Genomic DNA, 24,294 nt, shown 5'->3' on the forward strand with positions numbered 1-24,294 from the left:
AACTTTCCAGCTAGTTTATACACAGTGTTAGCTTTACAAGTAGTACCCATAAGAGAATCACACAGCAGTGTCAGGATCCTGATAAAGGCTGCAGCCCTTCTCCCAAGCAAAGCAAGAAGAGGAGTACAAAGTAGACAGAAGCTGCAAGCAACCTCCTCCTCGTGTTTCAACTCTTCTATTGCCCAGTTTAGTATCTTCCCTTTGTATAGCCTGCCTCTACTGTCATAGGAGCTTACAGTCTTTAATGTGTTTCCTACAGGTATTCAGAAATAAACTGTCCACTACATAGTCCAATGTCAAGACAGGGCCTACAGTCTCACCACTAAGCCTGATTCACTAGTCCTCACAAGATTAAGGTTGGGTGGCCTTCCTATGAACTTGAAAGATACAACTCTGAAATCATAAATAACAGTGCCTCAGGCAGCGAGAAGAAGGAAAGGCAGAGTGTTTCCTTCATCATACTCAGGCACTACTGTAACACAGAAAAAAGTATTCCTTAAATAAAATACAAGGAACTCTAAAGCCAACTTCTCAATTGCATTGTAAACCTCTTTTTCTGGGCAGCTTTCAGTTGAGCTGGGAGATAGCATCAATTTTTGTTTCCTGAGAATGCCGTCAGTTCTACACTAGGAGCGTCCCTGGGGGATAAAATTTTAGCATCATTTACATAGAAAAGGACCCGTTACCAACACAAGCTGCCTTTCAAGAAGCAAAGTACATAATTTTTTTACCATCAAATTATCTTTGGTTCATACTTTTGATAATATCTGTCAGAAATGGCTCACTGGTGCTGGCAACAAGTGCAAACTTTAGTGTATGGTCAAAAGGAAGAACTGCCTTAACTCATGATATATGGGATGGAATATATCTGGCTTTGTCTTCTCAGCATCTGAAATTTCCCGAAGTCATCATTATACAAAGCTATAATTATCAACTGAATCTCTCAATCAAGGACCACTTGTGATTCAGAAATTCAGATCTTTTGTGATTCACATCTTAAAGGGTTTGTTTTTCACACAAAATAATTTCCATGTTCCATAATATTTCCAAGTGTTATTCTATTTAGCTCCATGAGCACAAGACTAATAGGGCCATATGCCCAGTTGGTTCATATGTGACCCACTGACAAGCATTTTTGTTACTTCTAGTCACAGAGGCCACTTTTGAAGCCTACCTTGCCAGACAAGGAGCATTTCCTTTGTTTGGAGAGTGCAGATGAATACAAGTTCACCACAAACAGATCATCTTTTGCAGTAAGACAGAGGCATTTACCATAAAACATAATGCAGGGACTGCAGCCTAACATTACCAAGACTGTGGATCATAAATTCAGCTAGAAGTGATTCTCTCTGCTATTCTTGAGGCCCCATGCCCATTCTCTTGACCAGCAAGAATCTCTTCTCCATTCCTGAATCTCTCCTCAGCTGTTAGGTTTTAGGCAAAACTAGCAGTCCCCCCAAAAATGGACTCCTAGAGCCCCTGGCAGAGGATTTTTTTCTTGTATTTTCATAGAATCATAGAATTGTTTAGGTTGAAAAAGACCCTTAAGATCATCAAGTCCAACCGTTAACCTAGCACTGCCATGTCCACCACTAAACCATGTCCCTAACCACCACATCTACACATCTTTTAAATATCTCCAGGCATGGTGACTCAACCACTTCCCTGGGCAGACTGTTCTAATGCTTGACAACCCTTTCAGTAAAGAAATTTTCCTAATATTCAATCTGAACCTTCCCTGGTGCAACTTGAGACCATTTCCTCTTGTCCTATCGCTTGTTACATGGGAGAAGAGACCGACACACACCTCAGTACAACCTCCTGTCAGGTAGTTGTAGAGAGCATTAAGATATCTGCTCAGCCTCCTTTTCTCCAGGCTAAACAACCCTCAGCCGCTCCTCGTAAGACTTGTTCTCCAGACCCTTCACCAGCTTCGTTGCTCTTCTTTGGACACGCTCCAGTACCTCAATGTCTCTCTTGTAGTGAGGGGCCCAAAACTGAACACAGTATTTGAGGTGCAGCCTCACCAGTGCTGAGTACAGGGGGACGATCACTTCCCTAGTCCTGCTGGCCACACTTTCTGATACAAGCCAGGATGCTGTTGGCCTTCTTGGCCACCTGGGCACACTGCTGGCACATATTCAGCCAGCTGTTGACCAATACTCCCCGGTCCTTCTCTGCCAGGCAGCTTTCCAGCCACTACTCTGCAAGCATATAGCATTGCATGAGGTTGTTGTGACCCAAGTGCAGGACCTTGCAGTTAGCCTTGTTGAACCTCATACAATTGACCTTGGCCCATCAATCCAGCCTGCCCAGGTCCCTCTGTAGAGCCTTCCTCCCCTCAAGCAGATCAACACTCCTGCACAACTTGGTGTCATCTGCAAACTTACTGAGGGTGCACTTGATGCCCTTGTCCAGATCATTGATAAAGATATTAAACAGGACGGGCCACAATACTGAGCCCTGGGGAACACCACTTGTGACCGGCCGCTAACTGGATTTAATTTCATTCACCACCACTCTTTGGGTCCGGCCATCCAGCCAGTTTTTTACCCAGTGAAGAGTATGCCCATCCAAGCCATGAGCAGCCAGTTTCTCCAGGAGAATGCTGTGGGAAACCATGTCAAAGGCTTTACTAAAGTCTGGGTAGACAACATCCACAGCCTTTCCGTCATCCACTATGCAGGTCACGTTGTCATAGAAGATCAGGTTAGTCAAGCAGGACCTGCCTTTCATAAACCCATGCTGACTGGGCCTGATCCTCTGGTTGTCCTGTATGTGCCATGTGATGGCACTCAAGATGATGTGCTCCATAAACTTCCCCAGCACTGAGGTCAGACTGACAGGCCTGTAGTTCCCCAGATCCTCCTTCTGGCCCTTCTTGTAGATGGGTGTCACGTTTGCTCTCTTCCAGTCAACTGGGACCTCCTCAGTTAGCCAGGACTGCTCATAAAGGATTGAAAGTGGCTTGGTGAGGACTTCCACCAGCTCCCTCAGTACTCTTGGGTGGATCCCATCCAGCCCCATAGACTTGTGTGTGTCTAAGGGGTGTAGCAGGTCACTAACCATTTCCCCTTGGATTATGGGGGCTCCATTCTGCTCCCTGTCCCTGTCTTCCAGCTCAAGGGGCTGCGTACCCAGAGAACAACTGGTCTTACTATTAAAGACTGAGGCAAAGAAGGCATTAACTACATCAGCCTCTTCCTCATCTTTTGTCACTATGTTTCCCCCAAATACAATGAAGGATGGAGATCCTCCTTAGACCTCCTTTTGTTGCTAATTTATAGAAACATTTTTTATTGTCTTTTATGGCAGTAGCCAGATTAAGTTCTAGTTGGGCTTTGGCCCTTCTAATTTTCTCCCTGCATAACCTCACGACATCTTTGTAGTCCTCCTGAGTTGCCTGCCCCTTCTTACAAAGGTCATAAACTCTCCTTTTTTTCCTGAGTTCCAGCCAAAGCTCTCTGTTCAGCCAGGCCGGTCTTCTTCCCCACTGGCTTGTCTTTTGGCACATGGGGACAGCCTGCCCCTGCGCCTTTAAGACTTCCTTCTTGAAGAATGTCCAGCCTTCCTGGACTCCTTTGCCCTTCAGCACTGCTTCCCAAGGGACTCTGTCAACCAGCCTCCTAAAAAGGCCAAAGTCTGCCCTCCAGAAGTCCAAGGTAGCAGTTCTGCTGACCCCTCTCCTTATTTCTCCAAGAATCAAGAACTCTTATCATTTTGTGATTGCTATGCCCAAAATGGCCTCCAACCGTCACGTCACCCACAAGTCCTTCCCTCTGTTCACAAAGAACAGGTCCGGCAGGGCGCCTTCCCTAGTTGGCTCACTCACCAGCTGTGTCAGGAAGTTATTTTATCTTCCACACACTCCAGGAACCTCCTAGACTGTTTCCTCTCTGCTGTATTGTATTTCCAGCAGACATCTGGCAGGTTGAAGTCCCCCACAAGAACAAGGGCTAGCGATCATGAGACTTCTCCCAGCTCCTTACAGAATAGTTCGTCTGCCTTTTCATCCTGGTTGGGTGGTCTATAACAGATTCCTGCCATGATATCTGCCTTGTTGGCCTTCCCCCTGACTCTTACCCATAAACACTCAACCTTTCATCACCATGATTAACCTCTAGATAATCAAAACACTCCCTAACATACAGGGCTAACCGACCACCTCTCCTTCCTTGTCTATCCCTTCTGAAGAGTTTATAGCCATCCATCGCAGCACTCCAGTTGTGCAAGTCATCCCACCATGTTTCCGTGATGGCAATTGTATCGTAGTTTTCCTGCTGCACAATGGCTTCCAGCTCCTCCTGTTTGTTGCCCATGCTGTGTGCACTGGCATAGATGCACTTGAGTTGGGCTATTGATCCTGCCACCTTTTTGGGGGAAGAAGCCCTAATTCCTACGTGATCATTCTCAGGCACTTCCGTGGTTTCTAACACATCCATAACCCTTTCATCTTTGCTGCCACATGGATGTCTATCCCCTACCTCCACTGAGACGGCAGACCAAAGGACCTCGCTAGCACACCATCCCTCAAACATTGGTGTGCTGCCCTCAGGCTTATCTCTAGCAAGCCTGGTTTTATCCCTTTCCCCCTTCAAATCTAGTTTAAAGCTCTTTCAATGAGCCCTGCTAACTCCTGTGCAAAGATCCTTTTCCCTGTTTAAGAGAGGTGTACCCCGTCTGTCGCCAGCAGGCCTGGTGTCATGTAGATCTACCCATGATCAAAAAACCCAAAATTCTGCTGGTGACACCAGGCTTGGAGCCAGGTATTGAACTGCTGGCTCTTCCTGTTTCTTCCCTCATCATTCCCTGCAACTGGAAGGAAAGAGGAGAACACTACTTGTGCTCCTGATCCCTTAACCAGTCGTCCCAAGACCCTAAAGTCTCTCTTGATTGCCCTTGGACTTCTAGTTGCAGCTTCATTGCTGCCTATCTGGAAAATCAATAATGGATAATAATCTGAGGGCTGTATCAGGGTATGCATTTTGCATATGATGAACAAAATAGAGTCTCACAGAAGCCAACACTAATAAAAAGGAGCCCACCTTCATACGCAAAAAGCTTTGATGAGTGGCACTGTGTTAGGATGCAGAGCTTTGTCTCAGGGCTGAGCAGCACCTCATCTCTACCTAGTCTTGAGAACCCACTTGCACAAGTCTTGCAGGTGTGGCTGATGTAGGGCTGTCCGTGACTAAGATGTGCCAGTGTATCAGCAAGGGGTCTGCAGCCAAAAGTGTGTAACAGACTCTTGAACATGAAATGGATGATAACAATAATTTTAGGACGCACACAACACACACCCCTTATTATCTTTTTTTCAGGTCAGTGAGAATAGCTAAATACAGTGCAGTGGTGAAATTCCAGAGGCTGTGTTTGAATTATAGTGTCCTTTGGGGACAGGAAATGTCTTCCAGCTCCAACCATTTCTCAAGAGGGAAATAAAAATGGAAGCCCCCACATGCCACAGGGAGTGTGTCTGGATTCTGTCGTCCTAGGGCTAGAGCTGTATGTGTTTATTAGATGTAGCAATGGAGAACATTGCAGGGAGCTGAAAATATATTTTGGAGGGCAGAAGACCACTACCAAAAAGCAAAGTCTGTCAGTGTCATGCTACAAGACTGGACTACAATCCATAATGTTGTTTACTATTATTCTCAGATTATGTGGTAGGGAATATGACTGAAGAATCAGCTACCAGTTGTCAATTTGAAACTCCCCCAATCTACAGATATTTCATAGAAGAGGAACTGTTGGTTTTGTCCAGTTTTGAGGGAAGAATTATCCATCCTCAAAATCTACCAATGCAGCCAATTCATTTAACCTAATTAAATAATGGAAATCTTTTAGTTACACACGAGTAAGATTTGTCAGGAATGTACGGTCTACAGCTCCAGCCACTTCACTGGGGGCCTCTGTCCATGGTGCCAGCCCAGACACTTCCTTACTTGCAGTCTGCTAGGTAAGTGGCACAACAGAAGATCAGAAAGTATGAATACTTAGGGATAAAGTATAGGAGGAGTCAGAAACACACAATTTCAGATGTCTCTTTAACCTTCTGGAGGATCCCAAGAAAAATAAAATTGCAGCCATTTGTCCTTTTTCTAGAGCAAAGGCTTTAGAATAATATTCATGTAACTCCACATGTGAAGAAAATGGCTTTGGTCCCAAAAGCCTACAATATAGGCAGAGAACAGAAAAGGCAGAACAGCTGAAGGCATGCAACAAGAGTAGAATGATAAAGCAATGACACTGAGCCTGTGTCCCTGTTTTCTTCAAATATGTTCTTTGGTTTTTTCCTCCTTCCATATTAACTGCCATATTGAAGAAAGGCTTGAAGAAAGTACTAAGCTAAATGCAGTAGTATTAAACGGGAATAAAATGAAGCTCAGCAAACTTAAAAACCACTTTTCTGCATAAAACTCGATGTAGCAGAAGCTGTACCTTTTAAACTAACCTTTTCTGGAAAATACTTGCTCCAATAAAACAGAAGTAAATTGGCAACACAACATAAGGCATCTAAACAAGAAGCCGACTTGGGGAGATGCCATCCCTTTATCTGCTGTGAAACAAAACAGGCCCTTACAAACTGCATTATAGCTCCATCTGTAGGAAGCTTGGACATAAATAATTTTGTGAGTCAGCAAATATACATGTGGATATGCCCCTCAGCTGTGGGATTTCTTGTACCTGTTTTTGAAAGTCTGCAGTCTCTAATTCTAGCTCCCCTCTGGTCCTAGGAATTCTTCCTGAAGTCAGAAGGAAAACAGGCAAAAGGGAAGGCAAGAAAGAAATAAAAGTGGGATCATAATCTATGTCTTCATCCCAGTTAACTGAACTGTTTTATATTACTCAAAAGTTAGAAAAAGCCTTTTTATAAAATACAGGACTGTGATGTGACTGGAACACTTTTCAAGGTTTAGTTCCTATGCCTTAAGCATTTTTCTTTGTCAACTCCAATGTTAAGGCAATGTTTTAAAGTGGCAGCCAGTTATGATTGTTCAATTAGAACAAACGTTTTTTTTCTCAGGGAAAAATATGAGTTCTGTAGGAACTAGGCACATTGACAAGTCTCTTCTCCCCATCTAAACGCCTGGGCCTTCACTCACTCTATGAGGCCACAGCTATGATGCAACTGAAAGTAAATATGCAGCAATATCAATAAACTAGGTAGTATTAGCATGCTGATCTAAGACCTTCACCTCTGACTGGATACTGAATAATCTAAGCTACCTTTAAACTGCCTTGCTTGGGTGCAGTTATCAGTATAATTTCAACAAGACAAAACACAATGCAGGCTGCAAAGCCTACCAGAAAAAATACAAAAGCCCACCCTTGCGGGGCTCTTTTCTGATGTGGTTGAACTGCTCCTTGATACTCAGAGCAGCTAATTTAAAGCTAGGTCACTGTGGACAAGCTGAAGAACGCACTTCCTGGTACAATTACTATAATATAGCTACACATGGGTACTCTTCTAATTTAAATACAACCCACACTGGCAACAGTGTACTTTTTTGGGAATAACGTATCCTATTTACCTAAACAAATTAATCCAGTAATTTTTTAGTCAAAACATATTGTTAGAAATCATACTACTTATATTACAGTACTGGGAGAAGTTTTCAGTATACATGTGGACTAGCTGTTTTTGCCAAATGAAACTGCGTTTGTCAAATGACAGTGGCTAGTTTTGGTGGTGTATTTTCATTGAAAATGTTACGTAAACTTAGTAAAACAGTACTCTGTTTTCTTGTCTTAGAGGCACATTCATTCCAAAACAGAGTGCCGAGTCAGTCACTGAGCAACATAGTCTTTTCTGGTTATGTTATGGAAATGGCCACACCCACTTTAGATGATATAGAAGAATGACTTCTGCGTTTATATAAGACTATTTTCTTGGCATGAATGATGCTGTTTCACTGCAGATTTGTATATGATGTATTTCTGCACCTAAGCTTGCAGCTGAGTTTGGGGTCCTTTGAATTCTGTATGAGTCTCAAGTTTTTAGTAGAAAACAACATACTACCAGTAAAAGTTGATCTTAGAATTTGAGCTTAGCAGTGTAAATCTGGAGTTTAGAAATGAGAAACTAAGAATCAAAGGACACTTTATTCCTGGCTATTGTAAGAATTCTTTTTTCTCTGGGGCAAGTCTTTCACTCAACCTCCTCATATTTGACTGCTTAACTGAAATACTTTGCTGTTCTCAGTATATGCTGTGATATGTTACTGATTAGGTACCAGAGATGCTGTGACGGAAGGTATTGTTATTATTAACTAAAGTATTTGAAGAAAATTAATAAACAACAAGTTAATGCAGTTTATGGTATATTTGTTTTTCAGTTATAGGTTCATCCTGTCACCTGTTTTGCACTAGTACGTTCCAAAGTTGGTAATATAGCAAAGTGGAGAATTGGGTCATCACACAGTTGTTTTCACAACATACTGCAGTTTGTTTGGCATTTGTAAGCTACAGTGTCCGACAACAATTTGAAAATTCCTGTAGGCATTTTTCCCAGTGGCTAGGTTTGTTTCTAGTGAGCAACTCAAAGGCACAAGATCTGTTTGCCTTCTTATTGCAATGGGGACAGCACATTAGCATCAATCCTGATCCCTGAGAATGCCGTAATCTAGATTTACCCTGCAGGAAATCCCCTCTAGTGAATAAGATGAAAGCAGTTTGTTTCTCATGAATAATCATTCCTCATCATTTATAAAGTAGGAACAGAGTACCAAATATGACATATGAAACAAATTATACACCAGGAGATTTTGACTGACTTCTCCAGATCATACCTTTAAAGGATCTCTGATAACAATGAATTCTAGTTGTTCCAGTGCGAGCTGCATGGCAGTTCACGGCATGAACTAATATTCAGCTATGTGCACTCTGTACTCTGGCTCTTTTCTTTTGTATTGCATCATATGTATTGTAATCTTCCATATGACTTTGCAAAACACATGTGATTGTATCACTACTAGTCTCCTCTAATACTCTCCAAGTCTTTGGGCCAATTTCCACTGAAGGGAGACAGAATCACAGAATCTTTGACAAAGCTAGTCAGAAGAGGTTTTGGGTGATCATACATCCAACCTCTTGCTGAAAGAAGGTCTAATTTCAAGTTAGAGTATGTTGCACAGGACTTTGTCCTGTAAAGTTTTAAAAATCTCTGTTATCATTACATTTCTAAAATTTAATGAATTTGTCATCTGGGTAGAGAGGTCAATATGAGTGGCATTGTCAAAGGAAAGGCAGATAGGAGGTAGTTAATACACATTTTGCTTGGCTTCTGCTCGTCAGCTAATAGCTGATATTATTACAGCCTATGGAGGAACTGGGAAGAAAGAACCTGGTGAACATTTCAAGGGAAAAAAATATGCTTTTTTAAGTCTTCTGTTTCCAGAATAGCTTGGAAAATAAAATTTAAAAAAAATATGATAAACAGAATTTTCATTTTTCAAGTATTTTTTCACTCAGGAAATGTAGTTCCATTTCATGAACAGCATTTTCACATTAGAGATATAAGAAGCATATATATAACTGGCCCAGATTAAGAAACCTTAATTGCAGACCTCTTTCAAATAAATGTAAACCACCTAGATGGACTTTAATTACAATTCAGTTTATTTCTGAAGGCTGAATTCAGACAGGCAGGTCTGGTTTTGTTATGTACTGTCTAATCCTACAGTTCTTTCACAAGTCCATCACTTTGCTTGATGCAGCAGAGTTCATTTAGAAATTCATCAGAGCAAGAAAGCATCAGACATTACAGAATGGATGTCAGCATCTCTAATTAGTTTGTAACACTCATAATTCTGTGGACTCCTACAGATGTACTCAGACTCTTCTAAATCTAGCTAAACCTAGATTTATGAGCAAACGTCATGGAAGAGACAAAAAATGGCCGTTTGCTCTGCTTATGGTTTTCATCAGAAATAAAAACATTATAAATGTACCATATTCTTATCATATCTTAAAGACTGTAGATATCTGGACCTCTGAATGTCCTGTTATAGTAAGAAAATATATGAATGCTTATTGAGTGGCTGGTATGCCAATTGTCTAGCAATGGAAGACAAAAATCTTTCTAATGCAGTTTTACCTGCACATTTTATTGCACTCTATCAAACACATCTGTCAATAAAAAACCTGAAATTATTTGATATAATTTAGTACATTACATCAGAGGCATTAACATAGTTAAAGACCTCTCCAAAGCAAACAGCTTAGACAAAATTTGTTTTTCAGACTGATTTCATTGTTGTTTAAATAGGTACCTAGCCTCTAAGTATTAAAGAAAAATAGCTTAAAGTGATAGAAATAAATCTCAGCATAGAGGTAAAGGCTTACATTCGAACACCCCAAGAAATCAGTTGTACATAAGCATGGTAACTATGGTTTCTGCATACCAGCACTGCATCCAGCAATACTGAGCAATCCAGCACTATATATTCTTGAAAGGGAGAGTGACATCAAAACCACTAAGCATTTCAGGGATCCAGTAATACACAGACTGATTTCTTCTTATTTCAGATGTGGTTTGTTTAACTGACAAATTGGATTTTATTTCCTAGTCAACTATATCTTTCAATGACCGATCATCATCCAGCCCTGAAATAAATGTTACCTGATTAAAGTAGTAAAGGTTAAAACATTTAAAACACATGCTGCAGATCTCAGAAATCAAGTCAAGATGTGTAAGGGTAAGAATTATTAGAGGATTTATGAAATCCGCCCCGAACAAATTAATTCATCAGTTTAGCCAAAGGCCTGTCAATGAATTCAAGAGCTTTTCAAAAAATGGAACATCTGTTGCATATTTAAAGGTTCTGTTTATATGTGAATGTAGTGGATTATTCTTTCTGAGGCAGGATACACAGTTTACATAAATGTATTTGGAAGTTAATTTGGAACTGCTCTCATGTCCTTGAGGATCAGGGGTAATCCATGGAGGATTCCAGCAATCACTAGTCCTTGAGCCTTTGGACTAATTGAGGAGAACTAGCTCTTGAGTGAAGCTGCAAGATACATCCATAAATCTGGATAATGACATTGTCAAAACAACTTATTACCTCACAAGAGTTAATAGTAGCCTTCCTTTTTTTCTTTTTTTTTAATGAATCAAGATTACATGACTTTTTAGAAACAAGGTGGAAGTCTCTCTGCTTTCTGTGGTCTTTCTGAGATGACATAATAACCTTGGCTCTCATTTGTCCTAACATTAAGTACTGACTAATCTCACTCTGTTTTAGAAAATCACTTAAGCTAAGGCTTAAGTCTACTCAGCTAAAAGATTTTGCTTTACTCTCTTTGTTGTGAAAGGATGGTACTGATCAGAAAATGTGCATTAAGCAAAAGTTTAAGCACTTAGTTTTTTTCTTCTGTATATCTATACAAATATTGTACTGTAAATGAACACCCCAGATTCTGTAGAAAACTTGATTGTGCTACTTTGTAGTAGCTATATTAACTTCATATACATACAAGTATAAATGAATACAGCCACCTAGTAATTGAGATCTTTTAATCTTTCTGCATTTTCCCTGAAGCATGCTTAGGAAACACTACACCAATGCACATGAATGCAAACACTACTCATATCATACGGAAGACACAGAACCTCAAGACAACAATTTGGCTTAGAAGATCTCTCCTCTGCCTCATTTTCTATGGTGGCTGCTGCTACTCCATTTATTTTTATGGCTCCAGTAGCTGTAGTAGTAGATGATAAACATCAGTGAAGTCATAATAACAGCACATCTGTCTTAACACAGCATTATTCTCTCCCACCTACACACATAGAGCTGGGTACAAGTGACAAGTTAATCTCTCCTTTAAGAAAAAAAAAGGCATGCAGTATGAGTGACTGGTTGTGATAAGAATGCTCTTGGGAACATTTTTGCTGCTATTTTTTTCTCTTTTAATCACACCTATGACTGCAGATTTGGATTTTTTCCATGTCCTTTTTTTTTTTTTTTTTTTTTTGTGAAAGTCAACAGACTACATTTCACAATTGGCCTGGGGAATCAGTTACTTGCGCCTTATACTTACAACCCAAGACCCACATGGACAGAATCAGCCCCTAGGACTGACACAGAAGGGATGGCTGAATTTGTGAAGGGATGGTAAGCTCTGGACTGGCAGTAATCTTGAATGTTGCGGGAATACCCTGGTAAGCCTGTGCAGAACCACAAGCAATTGAATGCTGTATATTTTTGTCTTTCTCTCTGGCTTTTTTTTTTCCTTTTGGCTTTATTTACTTACTATACTTAAAGCATGAATCTTCTTTGGTTTTGTATGGCAAAATGAAGCATTCAGCATGAGACAGCACCATGCTGAAGAAGGCAGGTCCATTGCTCAGTGCTGCCTGGTGGCAGTGCAACTAACTTGATTACAAGTCTACTTAAAGTCAGCAAACAATAATCCTCAGAAACAAAAGTATTCTTCCAAACTCCAAAAAATGCTCCCCTTCTTTGGCCCTGGTCTGTTCCTTAAAATGCACTAGCAAAACCAGTAATTTAAAACTAATTTAATAGCAAATATTAGCAAAAAAATAGAAATCTGTTCTGTTTAAGAAACAAACATTAAGGTTGGGGTCCAATCCCAGAGTAAGACTGAATATTTGGTTTTTATCTGGTTTCAAGAATTTTTTTATAAGGAAGCCTATTACCTGTCTGAGATAAACTAAAGCTGGAAAAGACATGCATGTTTTTAACAGTAACAGTAATTCCTTTTGTAAGCCATACTGTTTCTTTCTGTAGTGTATAAATAACTTATTCTATATGCTACATCTTGAAAAAAAACTAGTTTGAAGTCACAATTTACTGGATAAGGTGAATCACAGGAAATAAGAAAACAGTGCTGTTCAAAGTAACTGAGCATGTGCTTACAGCTGACGAAGCTACACAAGTTTAATTTGGACAGTAAGACATAGCTATTACGGCATATGAACCAAATTTACTATTCTGTGGCTTTATTAAGTTTTAACTGTTGATACTTGCATTTGGAAGCCTTAATTACAAACTAGGAATGGGTTTCAGTTTGTCCGGGGGCCAGTCACACAGCATATGCATGTATGTGTATGTGTACAAATTGATAGATAGGCCGTTTTGAATAAACCTAACAAACAGAGATGTTACTTATTACAATGATCAGATACCTGACAACAATTGTGATATTAACCCAGTAAAAGGCATGCACGGCAACTCACTTTTTCATGTAATATACGATATATTTCTGATGATTCCTTTAAATTAAATTAACTTTTAATATAACTGACTTAATAATTTCTTTGATGCTTTAGAAATCATATAATGGTATTTCTCCTATTTTATCTTCAATGTTATCCATAAGCAAAGACTTGGAAAAGTTTACCAGTAGTTTTACTAGTATTGTAATTCGTTGCTAGTGTCACAAAAAGTTTCCTTTTTTTTTAACGTAACAGTGAACATTGGGCAAGGGCTCAGAATTTCTCTAAATCAAAGATATACTTCGCAGTGCAGTTCCCATTGTGTTATGAAATGCTGCTGTGCTGGGGTTATTGGTTTAATGTATTTGGTGCACTGAGAGCTGATTCAGCAGAAATAATCTCTGACATACTGGTCCCAGACGCTTGAGGTTTCTGGCACCAATGGCAGTCTGATCCTCCCAGTAAAAGAGGTTAACTGACTTCAGAGTTGGGGAAAAACCCCCCAGGAACAAAAATATCCCTGCCTTCCCCATGAAAATGCATCATTCGTACATGCTTTAGGCGAACTGACTGGTGAATTGTTTGACAAGCCCCCAGTTTATCTTGTCTAGCTCCAGTTCACATCTTTAACGTATTTGTACGCAGCTATAATATTCCCCTAAAAACTGCCGCTTCATCAAGTTACCCCATTTTGCTAGATGTGTTGTGTAGATAACACAAAGAAGAAACACAGGAAATAACTTGTATAAAGCACTGCATTCTACTCACAGTATTGGAATAGGGTTTTTTTTGTTTAAACAGGAGTTGTATCTTTTTAACAAAGCTTCAGAGTTGCTTCCTAATATGCGTGCACGTGTGTGTGCGTCTCTCTCTCTCTCTCTCTGCATGTTTCCTCAAAAGTGTAACACATCAGGTTATGGCTCACACAATTAATGAGGTAAATTGCTTAAAACAAGTCAGAAATGAAAAAAAGAGCTTTATCTTTAAGAGGATAACTACATACAGTTTTTCTTTATTTTTGGATCATCATAGGAGCCTAGCAATTCACAGCTGGCATCACATTTCCAAGATGACCCTACAGTTTCATTTGATTAGAAACGCTTTCGCTAGGTTGGACCTGATGATTAGTCAGATGGCTGTTTACAAGGGTTGTGTATTCCAGGTTTTGTGATTTTAGTTTTGAAAACTGCATGTCCCAGCCTCCCACACCAGACCACATTTGCATCTTATCTGCTTAGGAGGCTTTAAATCATGACTTTCTTATCTCTTGAGGACAGTTTGCCATGTTACACCCCCCAAAGAGAAATAAAAAATTGTGTCTTTCCAGTTTTAGTCTCTTTTTGCTCTCTTTCTCTGTGTGTGGTGCTCTTACGTCTTTCCCTTCATGCTTTGCTGTCAATCAAAACTCAAAAATGTGAAATTAAACCTGAGGAAGCAAATATTTTTTATTTTTTCCTCAAGGAAAAAAGGGATTACGGGAACCAAACTCAACTGTAATCTCCATAAACCATTTCTATGACTACTACTCCTAATGGAAAGCTCTGTTCCATTTCTGAAATAATTTTTATTTGTAAAGTGGAATGTGTAACACATAATAAAAGATCCTCTGAAGAACAATTATGCTGATTTGGTTTAACCAGACCCAGACCATAACTGAGACTGGTCCACAAGCCTTTCGAATGTTCTCATATTTTTCTGAAACACTCTAAACTGCTCTACACAAATATCTGCTACAAATCCAATGGAGCTGACAAGCCTCATTATCCAGTTCCCGCTCCAGGCAATCATGAAATCCGAGTGTTGCTGACATGATCCATTTATATACAATATTTATTTAAGGACAAAACTTTACATTTTCCTCAAGTCACTTTTTAACCAGACACTCGAAGGAAATGAATCAATACTTCGTAACACTTGTGGAATCAGTCTCCCAGGTTTATTCAAGCTGAGTAACACATCATCTGGCAGACAAACTTTAAAGGACAATTTTGCAGCAGGTTATAAGAATTATACTATCCTGGCTTCTAAGAGTTAGTAAGATTTAGGACTGGGTAGACTCTGAGAATGAGTTAACAATACAAGGGATATCTGATTTATTGAGTTAAACTCTTAAGGTGTTACCTATTTTTTGTGTGTTGTGCACACGTTTTAAGTGTTGTGCAGCATTTCCAGACATCCTTAGTTAGCATTTTCAACTTTTATTTTATGACTGATGATACAAAAGAGAAGAATGACTTGAAGATCTTATGAGTCATTAAGAATAACTGGAAGATGAGATTGGAAATATGCATATACCTAGGTAAGCATTGGTGCCATGTCTTTTGGCACTGGGCTACAGGACAAATGGGACTGTGGGCTAAGCAATCTGCCTGGTATTTAAAGCTCTTAATTTTTAAATAATAGACAGCATAAGCAGTGGGCCAGAATTCAGTTTGTCCTACAGACTTCTTCGAAGAATCACAGAATGGCTGAGCTTAGAATCACAAAATAGTTTGGGTTGGAAGGGACCTTTTTAAAGGTCATCTAGTCCAACCCCTCTGCAACGAGCAGGGACATCTTCAACTAGATCAGGTTGCTCAGAGCCCCGTCCAACCTGAACTTGAATGTTTCCAGGGATGGGGCATCTACCACTTCTCTGGGCAACCTGTTCCAGTATTTCACCACCCTCATTGTAAAAAGTTTCTTCCTTATATCTAGTCTGAATCTAGCTTCTTTTAGTTTAAAAGCATTACCCCTTGTCCTGTCACTACAGGCCCCACTAAAAAGTCTGTTCCCAAAGGCTGGAACGCTCTAGAGAACATCTAGTCCAACCTCAAAGTAGGGTCACCTAGAGCAGGTTGTTTAGGCCTATGTCCAGTTGGGTTTTGAATATCTCTAAGGATGGGGATTCCACAACCTCTCTGAGCAGACTGTGGCAGTGTTCAGCCACCCTCACAGCCAAAGAGCTTTTCCTTATATTTAAATGATATTTCCTGTTTCAATTTGTGCTCATTGCCTCTTGCCGTGGGCACTACGGATAAAAGTATGGCTCCACCCTCTTTACACCCCCCCATCGGGTATTTATGCACACTGACAAGATCTCCCCTGAGACTTCTTTTCTTGAGGGTACACAATCCCAGCTCTCAGCCTCTTCTGGTATGGTCAGATGCTCCAGTCTCTTCATCTTCATGGTCTTGGACTTTCTCCAGTATGTCCATGTCTTTCTTGTCGTGGGGAGCCAAGAACTGGACATGGTCTCATGTGGGCTAAACAGAGGGGAAGGATCACCTCCCTTGACTTGCTGGACAATGCTCTTCCTAGCACAGCCCAAGATACTTTTGGCCTTCTGTGCTGCAGTGGTGTACTGCTGACTCATGGCCAACTTGCAGTCCACCAGGACTCACAGGTCTTTTTCTGCAAAGTTGCTTTCCAACTGGTTGATCTCCAGCCTTACTGCTGCACCCCCAGTGCAGAACTTTGTTGAACTTTATGAGATTCCTACCTGCCCATTTCTCTAGCCTGTTGCAGTCCCTCTCAGGTGGCAGCACAAGGATCTGGTCTGTCAACCACTCCTCCCAGTTGTGTATCATCTGTAAGCTTGCTGAGGATGCACTCTGTCCCACCATCCAAGTCATTAATGAAATGGCCAGTACTGGCCCCAGTATCAGACCACAAAATACTCCACTAGTAATAGGACTGCAGCTAGACTTTGTGCTGCTGATAACAATCCTTTAAGCCCTGAAGTTCAGCCAGTTTTCAATCCACCTCACTGCCCATTTATCTAGCCCATACTTCATCAGCCTCTGTATAGAGGCCGTTATGGGAGAAAGTGGTGAAAGCCTTGCTGAAGCCAAGATAAACAACATACACTGCTCTCCCCCAGTCCACCAAGCCAGTCATTTCATTGTAGAAGGCTAATGGTTTGGTCAGGCATGAGTCTGATCTCCTGAAGGCCAGGGTTATGATCCTGCTATTTGTCTTGTTCCCCTCTCAAGACCCTGAACTCCACCATCTCACGGTCACTACAGACCAGGCAGAGCTTCATGTATCCCTGCTGCTCTCACACAAAACACCAATTCTGCTCCCCACTGTCCTGGCTCATCCTTCCTCGTCCAGGTCTGTCCACAGCAGCACTCTAGTCATGTGAACTATCCTGCCACGTCTCTGTGATCCCAAAGAGACTAGCCCTGCAGCTGCACACAAGGGTTCAAGTGTCCCTTCTTTGATCCCTGTGGGGTGTGCATTAGTGTACACACACTTCAGAGCACCGTTGGTCTGATTTCCACAAAGAACTCCGAGAGCTTCTTGAATACTGTTAATGGGTAATGTGTAAAATACTGTGGCAAATGAACTGCTGTAGAAGCAAAAGGCCTCCCAAAATGTTAATTCAGTGCACATCACATTACTGCATTCCTCTCTGTAGCACTTTTAATGCTGCCATGCTAAATTAATACCACTGAATTGAAACCCCTCTTCTTTCTTCTAGTATGGAATTAAACAACTGACTGACTTGCATTTTCAAAAATTCTAGGTGCCTCTACTTTCCGTGGGTTTCAGTTAGACTTGCAAATGCTGAGTGCATCTAAGAATCACTAACTTGCTTTGTTTTCAGACATACTGATGTGGAGGATGCTGTGATGTAACTAAGCTGCCCTTTCTAGATGCACATCAGTTAATTTATCTCCTCTCTCTGTCAAAGAAGAGTGAACAGGAAGGCCACAATGTTACATGTGAAATGCTTTCAGGGATATAGCACATATTTAAAAAGTGCTTATCCCCATTATCCTATTCATTTTGGTTGTTATCTAAGCCTAACATTTCTCTTATGAAATCTGAAGTCAAATATGAGCAGAGTTCAAATTTTCATATGGAGTTTGGATATATTCAACTTTTCAGTAATGCCAACAGCTTTTCAAAATGAAATCCTTTTACAAACCTTTTCCAGCAGAAACACGGTGCGAGACTTGACATCCTAGCAAATAACTTTTACCTTGAGCTAGAAAGATTTCCTGAAAGAAGGACTTTTATACTCCAAAAACTTTCAAAGATACATGACAGGACAAAATAATTCCCTGGCCTCTGAAAACATTTTCATTATGGGCCTGGTCTTAATCTCAGTGGGCCAGCTTGTTTTCCAGCTTTTTTTCAAAGTGGAGTAAAGATACAGAAACTTCTTGTAATCTGCAACAGGAATTTTAATGGCAAGAGGAAAACTACCTGTTGACATGCTAACCAACCGTTCCTGTTAAGGGTGTGTTCCTCCCTTTGCTCTCCCCCCTTAAAGGAAGAGCTACAAGAGTGTACCTAACTGTAATGGGGACTCATCCTAGTGACTTCACCAGGATTTTCAGGTGCAATTCTGTTTCCAGCTAAGCCACTAAGGTCTTACCACTGACATAAAAGCAGAATGGGATCCTTGGAGTGTAGGCAGAATTTTACTGCCTGTTTATTAGAAAAATTAAAGTGTTTAAGCAAGAGTTTAATCTGTTTCTTATTTCCTTCTATTGTGAAGTCATAATATTGTATTTGTGACTATAAAATAACAGCTGTACTCTGCATGAAAGAGTCCCTGTTAAGCACAAATATCTCAGTAAGAATCAAATGCAACATAGCATTCGTTAAATAAACACCTTGTGGTATAAACACACATTTATTTTCAAACATGATCCAGTTTAAAAGCTTGCCTTAGAATCAGAGCCTATATTCTCACTGATTTTTCAGTGAGATGCTCAGAGGGCTGAGGTCTATTAAGGTATATCTGAGGTCATGGTAAAGTTATATTGTGTTTATTTGCCAAATTTTTAAAATCTGAAATGTCATCCTGTTTTCAGCTTTGGCTTTATGATGGTATAGTTCTTGTCACACTCCTCTGGAATTAATGCAGTTAAGTGTATGACTACATGTATATTGTTAAAACAATGTAATTTATTGGTTCTATATTACTTTTATTTTTGAAAAACCTCTCCCAACCTATGTGGTGCCTGATATTCATGTAGTTTATTGTTGCAGCAACTGTATCAGTACTTTCATGCCTGCTATGCTCCCATTACCCTAACACAACTGGCTAATCAAAACCCATACATCTTTCATTAACTTCTGTTAAAACAAAATTCTGGCTAATAGCACACCACTTAAAGAAGCAACTTAACATTGCTCCAGGTTGCGTAAGTCTTCATTACTCTTAGAGCAGGCAGGTAGCTGCCTGCATGTCAGCTGCATGCAGAAACAGCACGTAGACCCACATATTAGAAAATTTATTGCCTTGCCTTGTTTCTGAAAATATTGCAGGATGTAGAATTTTGATTAGCCAGTCTGACTATCCATCTTCATTGTAAGCAATTTTACTGTACATGCCAAAAGGATGTTTTTTTCTCTAATGCTTAATCCCTCCTTAACATGTCATTAAAAGGACTGAAGTTATCAGCTAATTAGAAATGGCAAAGATTCAACCCAAACTGATGTCTCCTGCATTAAAAAAGTAATAAAGCTGCTTTAAAAATACGCATGATATTTACACACTCTTAATTTTTGTCAGTGAAACTTAGTATTGCACTATTAAATGCATGTTAAAGCATTTTGTCAAAGTAATAGCAAGGATCTAGGAACTCATACCTTTCATGTAACATTCTATTAAATTGCTACCGAGATATGAGGCAATCTGGATAGCTTTCTTGGTGGGGCTGAATTTTTTCAGCAAGATGGTTGCTACTGATTGACTTTATAATTTGCAAAGCGTTACTACATCCAGTTAAGCTCTTCTGAAAATGGGCAGAGGTAGAACACGGGCCTCTCACTTCAGCCTTTTCCCCAAATGTTAGATCTGGCTGCGCATCTGGTCATTGCCACGCTCCAGTCACCTCACTGCAGCTAACTCCCCTCTACCATGCCAGCTGCAAGGCCGCTGTCTGCCAGAGCAGCAGTGCCACCCTCCACTGCACCAATGGTTCTCCCTGCTTCCTTATCCGCACCATTTCTTGGAAAATAACTTTAGATCCCTTTTTTCCCCCTCCTCTACAGATTTTCCTACAAACAAGGGCCACATTAGGAGGACAGGCAGTTACAGTATAGGTAATACGGGCCTAGATGCCACCATCCCAGCTGGAGTAGCGATGCTCCACTCCGGGGCCAACGCCGCATCCCTCGCGTGTGCCAGGCCTGCACACCGCCGCCACACGTACCACACGCCACCGCGGCGCTTCTGTGCGAAAGCGCACTGAGTTCGGCGCGCGTAACACGGCTCCGCGGCACAGTCCCGCCTTACTCCCCGCCCTGCGCTGGGCTCTCCCGGAGACCCGCCCCACCAGCACCCACGGCCACCCTCCGGCCACAGCACCACAGCTACCGGCTGCCCGAGAAGCCTGGCGACAGCGGCGGCGCCGGGCGGGACAAGCACCGGCCCCCACGCGTTGCGCACGGCACTTCCCCGCCGCCAGGCCCCGCGCCCACACTCCTCCCCGCCCGCCTCTCGCGACTGCGCCAGCAAACCTCGCGATACTTCCCGCTCCGCCGGCTCCTTTAAGAACGAAGTCCCGCCGCGCCGCTCCTCTCGCGATACCTGCCGCTCACCCCTCCCCCGCCCTGTGGTCCGGCTGCGGCCGAGCCTGCCGCGGCGGGGGCGGGGCGATAACCGCGGGGGCGACGGGGGCCGCTCGCCCCCGTCCCCGGGCCCGGTTCCTGCCCGCACCCTACCGGAGGGGGACCGCCCGCCCGTTATCGGGGCCGGCAGCGGTGCGGAGATGGGGGGGCAAGCGACGGTTTCCCTCCCTGACACGCTGTGAGGTGCCCGCCGGGTGACTGCTCGGCGGCCCCTGGGTCTCCTCAGCCCCTTCCCCGCTGTGCCTTGCCCGGGGGAGCGTGTGGCCTCCAGCGAAGGGGTGTGGGCGCTAGGCCGGCCCGTGCCCCCGTCCTGTGGCGGTAGGCCCGCAGAGCGGCGGGCCCGGCTGGCTTCTGGTCCCCGCCTGCCCTCGGTTGCCTCTGGGCGCTGCTGGGCTTTGCACGGCCAAAGGTTAAAATGAGTGATGATGTCCCAGGTAAGCATCTTCCGTGTGTCTTTCCAGAGCGATGTTCAGACGCTTACGCTTATTCACGTTTGCCCAGGTGGAAAATGAGAGCAGGTGCGGAAGTTACGAGGTGCTTGGTAATCCAGGATGGGAGCTCGCTGGCAGCGCCTTGTGCGCACATCTCTGTGCCACAGAGCTGCGAGGCCTCGCCTAACAGCAAAGCTGAGGTCTTTGGATGTTAAGAAGTACGGTGGTGCATATGTTTTAGAAATACTCAGTGAGAAAACTTTTTTTAAATCGGTTGTGTTTCAGAAACATTTGAGTTTGTTTCTTGAGGCAAGTGGAGATGTGTGGTTAAGTGAACTTGGAACATCTCTTTTGGAAGACAACATTTTATGGTTTTTTAGCTTCTTTTATTTAACAACTTTGTATTTAGCTTTGCAATTTAAGAAGAGCAATGGTTTTACTTTATAGTATCCTTGAATTTTGCATTTACAGTCATTTACTGGAGTGTAAAAAAACCTTTGCACTCTACATTAACTGGTCAAACTTTGATAGTTAGAAAGCATTCATGGTACTTTGGGTTTTTTTTTGTAGAGGAGTAGTTGTTGAAATGAGCTAGTTGTGACAGTAGGCCCTTAGCAGCATGATTTAGTACAGTCAATATATATAATGGTACAATTTTTTCAACTGTGATAGAAGGGCTAAGTATAGATAGGCATCTTAAATACCAGCTTTCTTCATTGATGGGGAGTGTACTGTACCAACGCTAGGAAGCCATACCAGATAACTTTCTTCATTTTTAAAGATAGTATTCTACATAAATTATAGTTCTGGCTCAAAACCCAAGTAGTTAGTGAATCAGGCTAGTTAAACTAGCAATTCTTGCTATTTTCTGGGGCTTTGTAGCAATGGTGTCCTTAATACCATTGCTTTGCTGTTCTTTCCCTTTTTTCATTCTGCTCCATGTTTCTCGCTAGGTTTGCAGTTTGCTAATACTGAAACTGTTGTCCAGTGTGATTTATTCCACTTTGCACCTGGAACCCTAAGTCTGACAAGTCATATGCAACTCATTAAACTCAAGTAAATGCTTAGTTAAAAACAAAGGCACTGTCATCTTAAATCATAGTTTTAACTTCAGAGTCTTTAAACTAACGTTGCATGTCACTTCAGATATTACTGTAAAAGAAAGTAATTACAGAAATGCGCTTTCTTATTTTAAACTTTGTTTTGCATATTTACAATTGTGCTGGTTTCATTTTTTCAGTCTTGCTTCTTGATTTTGAGTAATTGCTCAAAGACTTAGGTGCTGCTGGGACAAGTTCATGTGCACGTTTCTTTGCATGGATTTGAGCAGGTGTGAGACACAGTACAAATACCTTAAACTTTAAGAGATTAGTTATGTATGATTTGTTGAGTATACTGTCTGTACTTCATCCTTTGCCTCAAAAAGATACCTTTGATCTTCAAGTCTCTGAGAAGGTCAGCGGGAATGGCTGAAGGTATGGAGCAGCTCATGTATGGGTCACGGGATGTGGGGCTGAATTTATCAAGGATCATGTGGGGTGTTATGAAAGAGATCTGCAAAATTATGAGTCTAGCGGAGAGGTTGTGGTTTATGATCTTGTTAGTATAAGAACTAATGGGCCATCAGTTTAGGTTGTGGCATCCGAATTCATAGCAGGCAAAAGCTTGTCAGGTATTAGAGAGCAGACCTGTGAAATTCATAGTCGGAAGACACTGAATGCAAAAAATATGCATGTGTTGAAGGCAGAATGAAGCTACTTGAAAGAGGGAGGTCCACTGGGGTTTGCTAAATAGACAAACCACACCTGGCCCAGGAAATCTCTGTAGCTAAAAGAATACTTTAAGGACAAAGAATTTTAGAAGAGAAGTATTCTCTATGCTTGTGCTATTTTTATTTGTTATCTGGGTGTCAACTTATGGCCACTGCTGGTTGCAGAATAGTGGGCTACGTGAACGTTTTTTGGTTTTTTTAGTGTATATAATTTAATTTTTAAAAATGAAGTATAATTATCACTGATCTAACTAATATGTTGTAGAGAATAATCCTATGAGTGTGCTCTTCCAGGACTTTAGGAATTAGTGAGAAGAACCTATCTCACAGTGTTTTGCACTGACGCATAAAAATGGAGGAAGGTGGAGTTTCTTGCCTTCAGGACTTTATCTTTGCTTATCCTTACCTCTGAGAAGTAACTGGGTTGATGCGCCCAGAAGGGTGTGCTACCACTGATCATAGTTACGAAGTATGAATACGTGCTCTGAGGCGAGATTCTCTCTCTCTTGCTCCTTCCCATAAAAACCTTAGATGCCTCTCACTGCTGCTGCTAATTACTTTCTCAGAAGTAGTAGAACTTATTCCAACAAATAGATAAGAAACAATGAAAGTTCTGAAATGAATCATTTATGTTCCTCTCTTTCTTTGGGACAGCTTAGCAGGGGAAGGTTGGAAGTTGTTTCCACAAACACAAAAGGCCAACGATTCCTCAGTTGAGATTTGGAAAACTTTGTGTGCAACTGTTATTTACTAGGTCTTTCTCTTTTTTCTATGAAGAGTGAATGCCTTGTTTTTTCTGATAGATGTATTTTGTTGGGTTTTTCCTTGTCAGTATGATGTGGATTCTTTGGACTCTAACACACTGCTGTTCTTACCTTCTCTTTCTCTGTTAGCAGCATACATACCATTTAAAAAATTATCTTTGTTCATGAAATGTAAAACTGAGATAACTGAAAATGAAGTAGTTCAGTCATCTTTGTTGTTAATATTTGATATGCTGTATTAAGGCTGATTTGATATGCTGTATTAAGGCTGTAGTGAGACCACACAGAGGAACAGACTTTGACAGTTCCAGACTGGACAGCTATGTAAGCAGTTTACAGAGTGATTAGCCATTTTGATGAACAATATAGGCAAAAGATATGCTACTAAGTGTTCTTAAAGTACACTTCCGTTGTTTCTAAACATAAGGTTTTTTAATGTGTTCCAGGCTTTGTTAGCCAACAGGTGATGTTTTCCTATGTGACTGTATTTGTAAAACAATTTACTGAGACTGCAGTACTAGATTCAGGTAGGTCAGAAGTGTATCTAATATAGAATGCCTTTTTGAC

The 24,294-nt window shown here is 41.4% G+C and overlaps 1 protein-coding gene across 4 annotated transcripts in view; it reads left to right on the top strand.

Annotated features, from left to right (window-relative positions):
* The first annotated feature begins 20,710 nt into the window (after positions 1–20,710).
* ERCC6L2 (ERCC excision repair 6 like 2) overlaps positions 20,711–24,294 on the top strand; it is a 58,924-nt gene continuing 55,340 nt past the window's right edge. For 3 of the 4 annotated variants that reach the window (XR_012778925.1, XM_075526353.1, XM_075526355.1), the window contains exon 1: positions 20,711–21,195. Coding sequence is in view for 3 of the 4 variants with exons in the window: in XM_075526353.1 (XP_075382468.1) it covers positions 21,177–21,195 (19 nt within the window). In the remaining variant the exon portion in view is untranslated. The remainder of the gene's footprint in view (positions 21,196–24,294) is intronic. The other variant, XM_075526352.1, reaches the window with a different exon arrangement.

Source organism: Mycteria americana, chromosome Z, assembly GCF_035582795.1.
Source record: "Mycteria americana isolate JAX WOST 10 ecotype Jacksonville Zoo and Gardens chromosome Z, USCA_MyAme_1.0, whole genome shotgun sequence".
NCBI lineage: Eukaryota > Metazoa > Chordata > Aves > Ciconiiformes > Ciconiidae > Mycteria > Mycteria americana.